Source organism: Pongo abelii, chromosome Y, assembly GCF_028885655.2.
Source record: "Pongo abelii isolate AG06213 chromosome Y, NHGRI_mPonAbe1-v2.0_pri, whole genome shotgun sequence".
Taxonomy (NCBI): domain Eukaryota; kingdom Metazoa; phylum Chordata; class Mammalia; order Primates; family Hominidae; genus Pongo; species Pongo abelii.
The window spans coordinates 67,124-82,840 of record NC_072009.2 but is presented as its reverse complement, the minus strand read 5'-3'; the positions used below and the strand labels follow the sequence as shown (position 1 = coordinate 82,840).

Here is a 15,717-nt window from a genome sequence, read left to right as displayed (position 1 = left end):
CCTGAGCTCAGACACCTTTTGGTGCTTCTTGTTTGAGATGGGGTCTCACTCTGTCACCCAGGCTGGAGCGCAGTGCTGCAATCTAAGCTCACTGCAGCCTCCACCTCCTGGGCTTAGGTGATCCACCTCAGCCTCCCGAGTAGCTGGGACCACAGGCACCACCACCACACCTGGCTTTTTTTTTTTTTTTTTTTTTTGGTAGATATGGGTTCTTACCATGTTGTCCATGCTGGTGTCAAACTCCTGGGCTCAAGCGATCCTCCCACCTCAGCCTCCCGACATGTAAACAGTGGCTACATTTCTGCACAAGCCCCGTGGTCTCCTTCATTCTGTTTTACAACTACTCCCACATAAAGTAACGTAGAAAGGCGAGCCCCGTTATTCCCTTAGAAGGTAGACTGGAGCTTGCAGAAAGCTGTAGGATAGATTCAGAGGCCAACTGAAATAAAACGAAACACCCAGGTGATTTTAAGCTAATCAAGAGCCCCTTTCACGCGGGTGATTTTAAACTAATCGAGTGACCCTTTCACACAGGTGATTTTAAACTAATCAAGAGCCTCTTTCACGCAGGTGATTTTAAACTAATCGAGTTCTCCTTTCACAGAACTAAAAAGGGAGGTTAATTTACACAAACGCGCAGGCTACAGCCACCTGTCCTTCCTAGGGACTTCGGGCCGAAAATGCCACCTATGTCGCCTCCAATCCAGGCACTGCAGGGCTGTTAGGAGGGGAATTAGCAGCTGGGATACCCCGATCCTACTAGCAGCCCCTCCTGAAATACCAAAAAGGCCACGGTTTCCTGCAGACTCCAGGAACATGCCAATCACAACCGATTTCCTGAAAAACGCATGAAGTCCTGGTGAGGGCTGGGGTTGCAACACGCACTGCACACCACGGGTAACAGTTTGTGGGGTAGCTTCTCTGAGACCGGCTGCCTCTTACTGTCCCCTGGACCAGGGGGCGCCGCTCTCATCCTCCTGGCATCTCCCAGGCCCCTGCCCCACTCAGAGCTCCACCGCAGGGGCTCCCGAGGCTGGACTCAGACCCGCTGGATCCCATCCAGGCCCCCAAAGCAGCAGTAGAGACCCTCAAGGCTGGACTCCAGCCCCTAATGTAGACTCAGGGACCCCTAGGATGGATAGGTTCGAACCCCCAAAGCTGACTTCAGGACCCTCGGAGCTGGACTCCACCCTCCAAGGCAGCATTCGGGACCCTCACGGCTGGACTTGAGGCCCAAGGCAGACATGGAGTCCCCTGGGAGGCGTCCAGGACCCCCAGGACTGGATTTGAGGCCCCCAGGCAGACATAGGGACCCCTGGGCGGTGTTCAGGACGCCTGGGGCTGGACCCAACCCCCCAGGCAGACGAGCAGAACCCCCGAGCGGCATCCGGGACCCACAGGTCTGGACTCAAGCCCCCAAGGCTAGACGTGGGGACCCACCTGGGCGGCGACCGGGACCCCCAGAGGTCTCAAGCCCCAAAGGCAGACGTGGGGACTCCTCGGCGACGTCCGGGACCCCCAAGGCTGGACTCAAGCCCCCACGGCTAGACGCGGTGACTCCTGGGTGGCGTCTGGGACTCCCACGGGGGAACTCCAGTCTCCAAAGCAGACGTGAGGACCCGCAGGCGGCATCGCGGACCCCCAGGGCGAGACTCGAGGCCCCAAAGGCAGACATGAGGACCCCCGGGCGGCATGAGGGACCCCCAGGGCGGGACTCGAGCCCCTAAGGCAGACGTGGAGACCCCCTGGGTGGCGTCCGAGACCCCCAGAGCTGGACTCGAACCCCCAGAGCTGGACTCGAGCCCCCAGGGCACACGTGGGGAAACCTGGGCGGCTTCCGGGACCCCCCCACGGCGGCTCTCCAGGCTCCAGGGCAGACGTGGAGACCCCCAAGGCGGAACTCGAACCCCCAAGGCGGAACTCGAGCCCCCAAGGCAGACGTAGGGACCCCTGGGCGCCGTTCTGGATCCCCAGAGCTGGAGTCAAGCCCTCGAAGCGGCGTTCCGGACCCTCGCAATTAGACTTGGACTCCACCCAGCGCGGAGCGGGGTAGGACTGGAGGGAGGACGAGGTGACTGAGGGCAGCGCCGCCGCCGAGGCTAGGGGTCCTAGCGCCTACCCGGCCGGCGGCTGCACCAGCGGCTGGGTCTGCCAGGAACCGCCCCCGCCTCCCCCGCCCGCAGCGCGTGCCAATCACCAGCCCGTGACGCCGGACGACCAATGAGGAGCACTCCCTGCGGGGAGAGGCACTGGTGAGCCCGCCCAGGCCACACGCCAATCACCAGCACGTGACACGGGATGACCAATAAGGAGCACGCCCTCTGCAGGCGCGAGGCGCTGGTGAACCCGCCCCGGCTGCACGCCAATCACCAGCACGTGACGCGGAATAACCAATGAGGAGCATACCCTGTGCCGGGCATAGACGCTGCTGAGCCCCCCCCACCGGCTGCACGCCAATCACTAGCACGTGACGCGGGATGACCAATGAGAAGCACGCCCTGTGCCGTGGAGAGGCGGGGCTGAGCCCGCCCTGGCCGCACGCCAATCACGAACACGTGACGGGGAGTGGCCTGTGGGCAGCCCCGCCACCGCTCAGCCGCCCGATGCGCCATGTGGGCCTTGTGGGCCGCCGTACGCCCGGGGCTGCGGCTCTCCCGCGTGGGCCGCAGCCGCCTGGCTCCGAGGGCAACCGCGCCGTTCTGCCCCGCGCGCGCGCTCGCCGCTGTCGGCCGCAGGGGCCCCGTGAATCTGGAGGGGCCATGGAGCGGAGGGCGGGGCCTGCGGGCGGACGGCGGCCGAAGCAGCGCGGGAGACGAGGAGGAGCTGGAAGATGCGGACGAGAACGCGGAGGAGGAGCTGCTGCGGGGAGAGCCTCTGCTGCCGGCGGGCACCCAGCGCGTGTGTCTGGTTCACCCTGACGTCAAGTGGGGCCCCGGGAAGCCGCAGATGACGCGAGGTGACCGCGGCGGGGCTTTCAGGGGAGAAACAGGAGCTGGAGACCTGGGGACGGGGCTCTGAGGGGAGGGGCTCGTAGCTGGCGATTCAGGGGCGGGGCTCTGAAGGGACGATTTCATAGGTGGAGATTCAGGAGCGGGGTTCTGCGGGGACACTCTCATAGGTGGAGGTGCAAGGGCGGGGCTCTGCAGGAGGGATTTCATAGGTGAAGATTCAGGGGCGGGACTCGGGAGACTCATAGGTGGAGACGCAAGGGCGGGGCTCTGGGGAGGCTCATAGGTAGAGATTCAGGGACGGGGCTCTGACCTGAGAATCTCATAGGTGGAGACGCAGGGCGGGGCTCTGAGGGGAAGATCGCAGGTGGCGACGTAGGGGCGGGGCTTCAGGGGGCGAGGCTCTAAGGAGAGGATCTGACGGGTGGAGATGTCAGGGCGTGGAGCTGAGGGGCGGGGCTCTGAGAGGAAGAGCTCATGGGTGGTGATGCGGGGGCGGGGCTCTGAGGGGAGGATCCCATAGGTGGAGGTGCATGGGCGGGGTCGGGGGGAGGGGCCCATGGGTGAAAGGGCGGGGCTTATGGAGAAGAGGGGAGGATGTCATAGGTGGAGGTGCGTGGGCGGGGCTGCGGGGGCGGAGCCTACGGGGTAAAAGTGCGGGGGCGGAGTTTATGGGGTGGAGCCCCGTGGGATTGGGTGGGCCGGTTCTCGCCGATGGGACCCACGTTTCTCTTGCCTTGGGTTAGAGGTAGGCACGGTGTGTTTGAGGTCAGGGAAGGGAGGGCGTCCAGCGGACCAATCGGTGTCGAGTCCCCCCACCCCACCCCACCCCACGCCACGCCACTCCCTTAGGAGGAAATGTAAATGAATAAGTCGCTGCACGTGCCAGACTCTCAAAAACGTTGATTTTTCCCTTGGAAGTTTCTGTAGTCGATGAGTGGTTTTTCTTTACGGGTGTTTTCCAAAGTGGTCAATTCTTGGAACAGCTGAAGCCCCAAACTGCTCAGAACAGCGCGCAGACCTCTTGCCTCTCTCCTCCCAAAACCTGCCCGTGGTTCCTCAGTAATCCCTGAGCACCCGCAGCTCCCCGGTTCCCTGCTGCGCCCGCCTGGAGCCCAAATTCCATGTAACGCAGGATCGCCCTCGTGTCCCGCTGTGGCTCCGGCGTCCTTCCCCCGTCAGATTCCTACTTAGAGGCCCTGCGGGGGACGGAGTCATATCGGGGGACAAACGGCGGCTCAAGGTGCCTTCTCCGGGGAGATTGTCTCAAGGGCAGGAGGAGGCATCCCCAGGCAGGTGTGGACGGGGACCCCGGGCCTACCCGGAAGGGAAGCATCTCTCACGGCGGCCCTTGTGTCCCCGCAGCCGAGTGGCAGGTGGCAGAGGCCACAGCGCTGGTGCACACGCTGGACGGCTGGTCCGTGGTACAGACAATGGTCGTGTCCACCAAAACGCCGGACAAGAAGCTCATCTTCGGCAAAGGGAACTTTGAGCACCTGACAGGTGGGTCCGTGCAGACCTGCTTCTTCCCCAAACTTCCTTTCCTGTCCGCTGCTGCCGAGAACATTCAACCGAGACACGCTGAAGTACGCGGGTCTTGCGGGGCCAGAGGGGAAGCGGCCTCTTGGATTGCCCAGGTCAGCTGGGAGCACACACCAGTAGGAGTCGGAGGACGGTGAGGCTTTACCTGTGTCGAGACTCACACCAGGCCCTGGAGAGACTTCAACTGGTAAAGATTAGGTCGGGGCAGTTTATAGAGTCCAACAAACAGGGTAGGCAGTGGACCGGCTGTAACCCCACCTGCCCCTGCAGGCCCCAGCCAAATCCTCCTTCTGGGTGCCCCCACCCCACCAGCAGTCTCTTAGGGTGGGGTCCAGCATGGGATCCTTGTGCTTCCCAGGTTTTTGACCATCCCGCTTACAGTACAGAGTTAGGAAGATGCTACTCCCTTGCCCAGGTGGGGGTCAGCTTCCCTGGGTCTCTTGCCGAGGTCGGGGTCGGCTTCCCTGCCTGACTCAGATGCATCTCACCCCGGCCGGGATGTGTTCACTGCGTGTGTGAGTGTGAATGTGTGTGTCCCCACTGGGATGTGTCCACGGTGCATGTGTGTCTGTGTGTGTCCCTGTCGGGATGTGTTACACTGTGTTTGTGTCTGTGTGTGTGTGTGTTCCACCGGCTGTGTTCTCCGCGCATGTGTGTGTGTGTGTGTGTGTGTGTCTGTGTGTCCCTGTCGGGATGTGTTCACTGTATGTCTGTATGTCTGTGTCTGTGTGTCTGCGTGTCCCTGTCGGGACGTGTTTACTATGTGTTTGTGTGTGTCCCTGTTGGGATGTGTTTACTGTGTGTCTCTGTGTCTGTCTGTGTGTGTGTCTGTCCCTGTCAGGATGTGTTTACTCTGTGTGTGTGTCTGTGTGTCTGCGTGTGTGTGTGTCTGTCCATCAGGATGTGTTTACTCTGTGTGTGTGTCTGCGTGTGTGTGTGTCTGTCCATCAGGATGTGTTTACTCTGTGTGTGTGTCTCTGTGTGTCTGTCTGTGTCTGTCCCTGTCGGGATGTATTTACTGTGTGTTTGTGTGTGTGTGTGTCTGTGTCCCTGTTGGGATGTGTTTACTGTGTGCCTGTGTGTCTGTGTGTGTGTGTGTCTGTCCCTGTCAGGATGTGTTTACTCTGTGTGTGTGTCTGTGTGTCTGCATGTGTGTGTGTGTGTCTGTCCGTCGGGATGTGTTTACTGTGTGTCTGTCCGTGTCTGTCCCTGTCAGGATGTGTTTACTATGTGTGTGCGTATATGTGTGTATGTGTCCCTGCCGGGATGTGTTCACCGTGTGCATGTCTGTCTGTGAGACACACACCCCTAGAGACACACCCCCTCCCACGCTGACTTCCTGGATCCCGGGTCTCGTGCTCAGGAAGTCGGGGACGCCTGTGAACTGAGCTCTCCGGGTGCATCCCACAAAGGGTATCGTGGGCTCCTCCCACAGTCCACGGGCCCAGATGGCCAGCCTCTGACGGGACTCCTCTTTCTGTTAGAAAAGATCCGAGGGTCCCCACACATCACGTGCGTCTTCCTGAACGTGGAGAGGATGGCTGCTCCGACCAAGGTACCACAGGATGTGGCTTGCTGTGTTTGTCCCCGCACTCCGCGTGATGGAGTGGACGCCACAGCGTCCCGCCAGGCGGGGACAGATGGGACAGATGGGGACACGGTGGGGTTAAGGCATTAGGGGTGCCTCCCTCCCTCTGAGGTTGGTGTTTGTCCCTGCACTCCGCCTGATGAAGGAATGGACGCCACAGCGTCCCGCCAGGCGGGGACAGATGGGACAGATGGGGACATGGTAGGGTTAAGGCATTAGAGACGTCCTCCTTCCTCTCAGGTTGGCCACCAGGGCCTGGCCTTCCGCTGTGGCTTCTCAGTTGCTCTCTCCTTTTGCAGAAAGAACTAGAAGCCGCCTGGGGCGTGGAGGTGTTTGACCGCTTCACAATCGTCCTACACATTTTCCGCTGCAACGCCCGCACGAGGGAGGCCAGGCTTCAGGTGGCCCTGGCGGAGATCCCCCTGCACAGGTATCGTGGGGCACCGGGGCTGCGCCAACCGTCACGCCCACTCCAGGAACCCCTCCGTTCTGTAGTCACCTGTAGGTCGTTCTGGGGGTACGCGAGGAAGAAAAGCTCCATGGGGGCTGGGCACGGTGGCTCACGCCTGTAATCCCAGCACTTTGGGAGGCCGAGGCGGGCGGATCACAAGGTCCGGAGATCGAGACCATCCTGGCTAATACGGTGAAACCCCATCTCTACTAAAAATACAAGAAAAAAATTCGCCAGGCGCGGTGGCGGGCGCCTGTAATCACAGCTACTCAGGAGGCTGAAGCAGGAGAATGGTGTGAAGACCAGAGGTGGGGCTTGCAGCGAGCTGAGATTGCGCCACTGCACTCCAGCCGGGCAACAAAGACTCCGTCTCAAAAAAAAAAAGAAAGACCATCCTGACCAACATGGTGAAACCCCGTCTCTACTAAAAATACAAAAAATTAGCCGGGTGCGGTGGCGGGTGCCTGTAGTCCCAGCTACTCAGGAGGCTGAGGCAGGAGAATGGCGTGAACCCGGGAGGCGGAGCTTGCAGTGAGCCGAGATCGGACCACTGCACTCCAGCCTGGGCGACAGAGCGAGACTCCATCTCAAAAAAAAAAAAAAGAAAAGCACCGTGTGGGCTCTCTCTCCGGGTCCTGTTGCCCACACTGCCCGCCCCCGGCTGCCCGCTAGCTAGGTCCCCTTGGCCCGGGACACACCTCACTCACAGTGTCTGAGCTACACGCGGAGCGGGGCCGCAACACCAGCTCCTCCCTTCTGCCCAGAGGCCCCCGCTCAGTGCCCCCCCTTCACCTTCACCTCGACCTCTGCTGGGAGGGAGAAAGCGTCTGCAGAGACCGAGCCACTCTCGTTCCCACACCAGGTCGAACTTGATAAAGGACGTCGCCCACCTGTACCGAGGAGTCGGCTCGCGCTACATCATGGGGTCAGGTAAACTGGGCCGGGTGCAGTGTCCCAGGGCGTCCTCACAACGCGGTTGTCAGCGGCAACCACGCTCCTTAGCCCTGGAAGATTCCAAGAGGGTGGGGGCCGTCTGGGGGCTCCGTCTCCTGGTAGCATTTGAGGAGATAGGAGATGCTGGTGGTTTTTGGAGGTTTTGCCTAAATCAGTAGCCACAAACTGGGGATTTAAGCAGCAGAGATCTATGCTCTCCCCTCCTGGACACCAAAACTCTGAGATCAAGGTGAGACATGGCTGCGCTCCCTCCAGAGGCTCCTTCTGCCTCTCCCAGCTCCTGGGGGTTCCAAGCGTCCCTGAGCTTGTGGCCGCATCACTCCAGTCTCTGCCTCCGTCTCCATGTGGCCTTCTCCTCTGTGTCTGTGTCTCCTCTTCTGTCTCTTAGAAAGACACCTGTCATTGCATTTAGGGCCTACCCTACTCCAGGACGATCTCATCTTAGGATTCTTAACTTATGACAAACACCTTATTTACAAATAAGGTCCCATTCACAGGTTCTGGGACTTAGGATGTGGACAGATCTTTTAGGAGAACCACAGTTCAATCCACTACAACTGTATCCACTTCCCTCTGGAGGCTCTAGGGGAGGATCCTTCCTGCCTCTCCCAGCTCCTGGGGGCTCCAGGCGTCCCTGGGCTTGTGGCCGCATCACTCCAGTCTCTGCCTCCGTCTCCAAGCGGCCTTCTCCTCTGTGTCTGTGTCTCCTCTTCTGTCTCTGAAGGACACCTGCCATTGCATTTAGGGCCCACCCTAATCCAGGATCATCTCATCTCCAGATCCTTCACTTATGACAAACATCTTACTTCCAAATAAGGTCCCATTCACCGGGAATTAGGATGTGGACAGATCTTTTAGGAGGACCACAGTTCAATCCACTACAACTGTATCCACTTCCCTCTGGAGGCTCTAGGGCAGGGTCCTTCCTGCCTCTCCCAGCTCCTGGGGGCTCCAGGCATCCCTGGGCTTGTGGCCTCGTCACTCCAGTGTCTGCCTCTTAGAAGGACACAAGTCGTTGCCTTAGGGCCCACCCTAACCTAGGATGATATCTTGAGACCCTACAAAAGACCATATTTCCAAATCAGGTCCCATTCCCACGTTCTGGGACTTCGGATGTGAACGGGGCCCCACTGAGCCCACTCACGATGCCGTCCCGGGCCGTGTCCCGCTCGGAGGCCTCCATAGTGATCTGGCCTTTACTTTCTCCCCGAGTCACGGGAAGCCCTCGTTGACCTCACAGGGTGGACGCCCGGAGGCGAGATCCCGTTCCGCTGAGCAGAGCCCTTTCTCATGGAACAGGACAGTGTTGGGGCTGCTGCTGGGGAAAGCAGCCGGGCCCCCAAATGCTGGAGCAGGAGCAGGCCCCGGGACCCCGCAGACCCTCCACGGCACCGCCCGCTCTTGCGCCTTTCCCGGCGTGGCTCACCGCCTCACCAGCTCGGGTGTTTTTCAGGAGAATCCTTCATGCAGCTGCAGCAGCGTCTCCTGAGAGAGAAGGAGGCCAAGATCAGGAAGGCCCTGGACAGGCTTCGCAAGAAGAGGCACCTGCTCCGCCGGCAGCGGACGAGGCGGGAGTTCCCCGTGATCTCCGTGGTGGGGTACACCAACTGCGGTGAGCACACGCCCAGGGGAGGGGCCTTCCGCAGTCTCCGTGTGGGGTACACCAGTGAGGACTCACCCAGGGGAGGGGTTCCCGTGTTCTCTGTGTGCGATACACCAGCTGTGGTGAGAACTTGCCCAGGAGAGAGGTTCCTGTGGTCGCCGTGTGGGGTACACCGGTGAGGACTTGCCCAGGGGAGGGGTTCCCGTGGTCTCTGTGGGGTACAGCAGCCACGGTGAGGATGCCATCAACCCCATCTTCCCATCCAGAGCTTTACCACCCTGTCTATACCACAGCCTCCCCTCCATCTACACCATCCTCCTGTCTAGACCATCCCCACTGCCCCATCTATACCACCACCCCGTCTATACAAGCACCACCACCCCATCTACACCATCCCACCATCTACGCCATTGCCAGATCTACACAGACAACCTCACTTCCATCCACACCTTCACACACACACCCGTCTACACCACCATCTCCCGTGTCCACACGGCGGCCCCGCTCCATCGGCCTGAGAGCAGCGACGGTGGCTTCGTCCCACGCGTCGTGTCTGGCCCGGGGGTGTCCGAGGAGCTCGGAGACCGTGTAGCCCGGGGTGCGGCCCCCCAGAGGGTGCCGTGGTCTCCATTCGGAGGGCCCGGCTGTGGCGCTAGGAGTTGGGACACAAGGGTCTCGGCAGCACCCTGACCTCCACGCCCTCCTAGGAAAGACCACGCTGATCAAGGCGCTGACGGGCGATGCTGCCATCCAGCCGCGGGACCAGCTGTTTGCCACGCTGGACGTCACGGCCCACGCGGGCACGCTGCCCTCACGCATGACCGTCCTGTACGTGGACACCATCGGCTTCCTCTCCCAGCTGCCGCACGGCCTCATCGAGTCCTTCTCCGCCACTCTGGAAGACGTGGCCCACTCGGTGAGTGTGGGACGGCCGGGGATCGGGTGCTCGGACACCCACTCAGCCCAGGGGCTGGGCGCTCGGACACACACACACAGCGAAGGGCTGGGCGCTCGGAAACACACTCAGGCAGTGGCTGGGCTCTCGGACACCCACACAACTTGGGGTCAGGACAACTGCCTCCTGGGACTCAGAGTTAGCGTCCCCCGAGCCTCCCATGCCCTGGGGCCGGGCCCTCGGACACCCAGTCGGCCTAGGGACTGGCCCCTCGGACACCCAGTCGGCCCAGAGGCTGGGCCCTTGGACACCCACACAACTCAGGGCCGGAACAACAGCTGCCTCCTGGGGTTCAGACTTAGTGTCCCCCAAGCCTCCCATGTCCCCGGGCGAGAGGCTGAGCGGTTGCCCCAGCCTCACCAACACTCAGGACCGTGTTCTTGCCGCCGTGAGCCCATGTAGAAACAGGAAGTCGGCTGTCAGTCCTCTCCCGGCTTAAATGCCCGAACACGTAAGCGTGTTCCCGGGCGCACCTGCTCCATGTCACAGACCCGACAGACAGTGAGAGTGACCGTGCGTGTCACAGACGTGCGGGCAGGGGCGGACACAGCACGGTGACGCCTGACGATCGGTGAACACTGAGACCCTGGAAACACCTGTGGGGTCCTGAGGCTGTTACTGCAAAAGGGGCCACAGACGGGGGCTGGAAACCACAGGAAGCAACTCCACCACAGTTCCAGAAAGCGGGAGCTGACCACAGAGTCTAGGGGAGGGTCCTTCCTGCCTCTCCCAGCTCCTGGGGGCTCCCGGCGTCCCTGGGCTTGTGGCCGCATCACTCCAGTCTCTGCCTCTGTCTGTGGCCTTCTCCTCTGTGTCTGTGTCTCCTCTTCTGTCTCTTAGGAGGACAGTAGTTATTAGATTTATGGTCCATCCTAATCTAGGATGGTCTCATCTCCAGATCTTCTAGTTAATCACATCTGCAGAGACCGTTTCCAAATAATGTCCCATTCACAGGTTCCAGATGATCAATACATGGACAGGTCTCTTGGGGGTGTCACAGTTCATTTCACTTCAGTTGGATCCAGTTCCTTCTGGAGGCTCTAGGGGAGGATCCTTCCTGCCTCTCCCAGCTCCTGAGGGCTCCAGGTGTCCCTGGGCTTGTCGCCGCATCACTCCAGTCTCGGCCTCCGTCTCCACGTGGCCTCCTCCTCTGCGTCTGTGTCTCCTCTGCTGTCTTTACAGGGACACCCATCATTGGATTTACGACTCACCTAATCCAGGATCATCTCATCTCAAAATCCTTGACTTAGTTACATCTCTAAAGACCTTATATCCGAATAAGGTCCCATTCATGGGTTGAGGGAGTTAGGATGTAGACAGAGCTTTTCGGGGAGACTATGGTTCAACCCATTTCAACTGTATCCACTTCCTTCTGGAGGCTCTAGGAGAGGATCCTTCCTGCCTCTCCCAGCTCCTGGGGGCTCCAGGCATCCCTGGGCTTGTGGCCGCATCACTCCAGTCTCTGCCTCCGTCTCCACGTGGCCTCCTCCTCTGTGTCTGCATCTCCTAGGATACCTGTCATTGCATTTAGGGGCCACCTGGATAAACCCAAGGTCACCTCATCTTAACTACATCTGCAAAAACTCCATTTCCAAGCAAGGTCCCCTTCTCTTCTGTGTCTGCCCCACATCTCTCTCTTTCTCGCATAAACATACCGGTCAGTCGTTGGATTTAGGGCCCACTCGGCTCCACCTCGACCTCATCTTCACCAGCTGCATCCGCAGACATCTTAATTCTGGGTAGGGTCCCATTCTGAGGCTGCTGGTGGATGTGGATTTTGGGGCGGGGTGCTGTTCGGCTCCGGAACTGCCCCTGGCCCTAGGGAGCTGAGTGAGCTGCCCACTCCGTCCGTACCGTAGACTTTCCAAGTTCATGAAGAGCACGGGGAAATATTGTCAAGCAACAAGGCAGGAAAACGAGGTGTGAGATTGTGACGTTCAGGCTACAGCTTTGTTTTTTGCCCTGAAGGAGAAGCAGCAAATGTCCCAAAGAACGAACACAGCTGCCACCTCCTCGAGGAGATGGAACTGAATCCCACCTGGAGCCTGGGCTCCGCTTTTGACTCCTCCTGACAATAAATTATGGACCAGGCGCGGTGGCTCACGCCTGTAATGCCAGCACTTTGGGCGGTCGAGGCGGGTGGATCACTTCAGGTCAGGAGTTCGAGACCAGCCTGGCCAACATGGTGAAACCCCGTCTCTACTAAAAATACAAAAATTTAGCCCAGCATGGTGGTAGGTTCCTGTAATCTGAGATACTCAGGAGGCTGAGGCAGGAGAATCGCTTGAACCTGGGAGGCGGAGGTTGCAGTGAGCTGAGATGGCACCATCGCACTCCAGCCTGCGTGACAGAGTAGGACTCCGTCTTAAGAAAACAAACAGGCTCACGCTTGTAATCCCAGCACTTTGGGAGGCCGAGGCGGGCGGATCACGAGGTCAGGAGATCGAGACCACGGTGAAATCCCGTCTCTACTAAAAATATAAAAAATTAGCCGGGCATGGTGACACGTGCCTGTAGTCCCAGCTACTCGGAGAGGCTGAGGCAGGAGAATGGCTGAACCCAGGAGGCGGAGCTTGCAGCGAGCCGAGATCGCACCACTGCACTCCAGCCTGGGCAACAGAGTGAGACTCATCTCAAAAAAAAAAAAAGAAAACAAACAAAAAGTCTAAAACTTTCCCGGGATGAAATTATTTTTTGTGTTTTTATTTTTCTTTTTTAGAGACAGGGTCTCGCTCTGTCACCTGGAGTGCAGTGGCATGATCTCAGCTCACTGCAGCCTCGACCTCCTGGGCTCAAGTGATCCTCCTACCTCAGCCTCCTGAGTAGCTGGGGCCCCAAACACGCACAACCAGGCCATGGCTAAATTTTGTTCTTTCTGTAGAAACGGTCTCGCTCTCTTGCCCAGGCTGGTCTCAAACTTCTGGGCTCAAGCCACCTCCCAAAGTGCCTCAGTTACAGGAAAAATATTCTTTTATTTGTATTAAGTACATCCAAACAAACAAAAAGTAGACGTGGATACCCCGGTAGTATAAGTCGGAGAATTACACACGGCTTTTTTTCCCCGTGTTTTTCAAATTTTACGTAAGGAACCTGCCTGTAAGATTTTTTTAAAACGCGAGAAAAAACATCCTTTAAAGAGGAAATAATTCTGCTGTTAAAAAAGATTTCACAGGAGGATGAAGCCGCCCAAAGCTTTGAATGAAGACCCACTGGGTGAGCAGGTGGTGGTTGGGTGCTCATATACGGCACCCCCTTGCGCGTGGGTCTGGGGGTGCAGAGCTGCCGCCTGTGGCTTGGAAGGTTGGGTAAGTGCAGCTGGGTGGCCCCGCGTCCACCGTTAGTCCAGGAGCCCCCGTCCCGGGGTGTCCGAGGGGCCTGCACACAGGCGTACCTCCCACGTCCAGCCTGTCGTTGGGAGCTCGTGTGAGCCCCTCTCCTAGGCCTGTCTGCAAGCTTGGGGTCGGGGACCAGAGGCTCCGCAGCTCTGACCGCACGGCCTGGCCCACAGGATCTCATCCTGCACGTGAGGGACATCAGCCACCCCGAGGCGGAGCTCCAGAAATGCAGCGTTCTGTCCACACTGCGCGGCCTGCAGCTGCCCGCCCCGCTCCTGGACTCCATGGTGGAGATTCACAACAAGGTGGACCTCGTGCCTGGGTGAGTCCGGCCCTGGGGCCCGCAAGCGTCTCCTTCCCCTGCACGTGCTGCAGCCGGGTGGGGAGATGCCGTGTCTCCTTGTGTGAACCGCAGCGGTGGCAGCCAGGATGCAGGGAGTGGCCCCGGGCTGTGCCCCGTGGGCAGCGGACTCCTGGGGACCCTGATTTCTTCCAGCCACTCCAAGGCTGAGCGGGGCCTGTGGCATCCCCACCCTCGCAGGTACAGCCCCACGGAACCCAACGTCGTGCCTGTGTCTGCCCTGCGGGGCCATGGGCTCCAGGAGCTGAAAGCTGAGCTCGATGCGGCGGTTTTGAAGGCGACCGGGAGACAGATCCTCACTCTCCGCGTGAGGCTCGCAGGGGCACAGCTCAGGTGAGCGGCCTGCAGGGGCAGGAGACGGGATGGTGCTCTGGATGCCGGTCTCTGGCTCTGAAACGGGCTCTTCGTGGGTGCAGAAGGAGCTGTGGGATCCCTGAGAGCTTTAGGATGTACAGACGAGATGAATGGGTTTGCATCAAATGTACATTTCTGACTGCGCATACAACAGGTGCCTAATCTGTGCTGACAGTCAAAATGTACATTTCTGACTGTGCATACAACAGGTGCCTAATCTGTGCTGACAGTCAAGGGGTACAGGTCTCCCTACCAATAAGAAAGCAAGCTCCAGCCAGATGCCGTGGCACAGGCCTGTAACCCCAAGACTTTGGGAGGCCGAGGCAGGAGGATTGCCTGAGCTGAGAGGAGTTTGAGGCCAGGCTGGACAACATAGTGAGACCCCATCTCTACAAAGAATAAAAAATTACCCCAGGTGCGGTAGCTCACGCCTGTAATCCCGACACGTTGGGAGGCCGAGGAGGGTGGATCACGAGGTCAGGAGATCGAGACCATCCTGGCTAACATGGTGAAACCCTGTCTCTACTGAAAATACAAAAAATTAGCCAGGCGCAGTGACAGGCGCCTGTAGTCCCAGCTACTCGGGAGGCTGAGGCAGGAGAATGGCGTGAACCCAGGAGGCGGAGCTTGCAGTGAGCCGAAATTGCACCACTGCACTCCAGCCTGGGTGACACAGTGAGGCTCCGTCTCAAAAAAAAAAAAAAAGAATAAAAGAATAAAAAATTACGCCAGGCGCAGTGGCTCACACCTGTAATCCCAACACTTTGGGAGGCTGATACAGGCAGATCAGTTGAGGCCAGGAGTTCGGAAAACCAGCCTGGCCAACAATGTGAAACCCCGTCTCCACTAAAAATACAAAAATTAGCCAGGCCTGGTGGTGGATGCCTTTCATCCCAGCTACTCAGGAGGCTAAGGCCAGAGAGTTGCTGGAACCCAGGAGGCCGAGGTTGCAGTGAGCTGAGATCGCGACACTGCACTCCAGCCTGGGTGACAGAGGAAGACTCCGGCTCAAAAAAAAACAAAAAGAGTAAACAGGACAGTCTGATGAATGAATAGTTTGAGCTAAGCTCTTTTTAGCACAATTATTTATCATGAAACTAACCAAATACTTACGGGTTCTGCTTGTCTCCATACAACGCGCGTCTGTGCCCAGCTGGCTGCATAAGGAGGCCACAGTTCAGGAGGTGGACGTGATCCCTGAGGACGGGGCGGCCGACGTGAGGGTTATCATCAGCGACTCAGCCTACGGCAAATTCCGGAAGCTCTTTCCAGGATGAACGGACGCCCACAGAGGCCTGGGGAGTGGGGGCATTGCTGCCTGGGGAGCTGAGGCGTTACCACTGTGTTGGGGGCAGCCTGGTGTCAGGTGCAGCAGGGTCCTCCTTGTCTGGTTGTGCGCCCGTCTCGTTCCCAGCCATTTGCTGGGATGACCGTGCAGGCCGGTGACACGGCCGCACCTGCCCCAAAGCGGGCCACCCGAGCGTCCACTCCAAGCCTGAGCGTCCACACAATTCCAGTGGGCCCTCGATGCCTGCTGTGAACTGCTTTCCCTCGGAATGTTTCGGTAGCAGGACATTAAACCTTTGTTTTTACTTCCGTGAGCAGCATTTCCAGTACCTCCTGCAC

General features: G+C 59.0%; 1 protein-coding gene across 1 annotated transcript; it reads left to right on the top strand.

Moving 5' to 3' along the window:
* The first annotated feature begins 2,552 nt into the window (after positions 1–2,552).
* Positions 2,553–15,692, top strand: LOC100449733 (putative GTP-binding protein 6). The gene is made up of 10 exons (XM_054545315.2): positions 2,553–2,956; positions 4,314–4,451; positions 5,975–6,045; positions 6,378–6,508; positions 7,392–7,459; positions 8,937–9,095; positions 9,794–10,002; positions 13,550–13,698; positions 13,918–14,070; positions 15,245–15,692. The coding sequence occupies exons 1-10, from the start codon at positions 2,611–2,613 to the stop codon at positions 15,366–15,368; spliced, it is 1,548 nt and encodes a 515-aa protein (XP_054401290.1). The 5' UTR covers positions 2,553–2,610; the 3' UTR covers positions 15,369–15,692.
* Positions 15,693–15,717: the final 25 nt, after the last annotated feature.

Excerpts from the sequence above, each read along its gene's own strand:
- LOC100449733 (XM_054545315.2), top strand. The coding sequence starts at position 2,611 with ATGTGGGCCTTGTGGGCCGCCGTACGCCCGGGGCTGCGGCTCTCCCGC. Across the intron at positions 2,957-4,313 it reads GAAGCCGCAGATGACGCGAG|CCGAGTGGCAGGTGGCAGAG; the intron begins GTGACCGCGGCG and ends GTGTCCCCGCAG. Across the intron at positions 6,046-6,377 it reads GGATGGCTGCTCCGACCAAG|AAAGAACTAGAAGCCGCCTG; the intron begins GTACCACAGGAT and ends CTCCTTTTGCAG.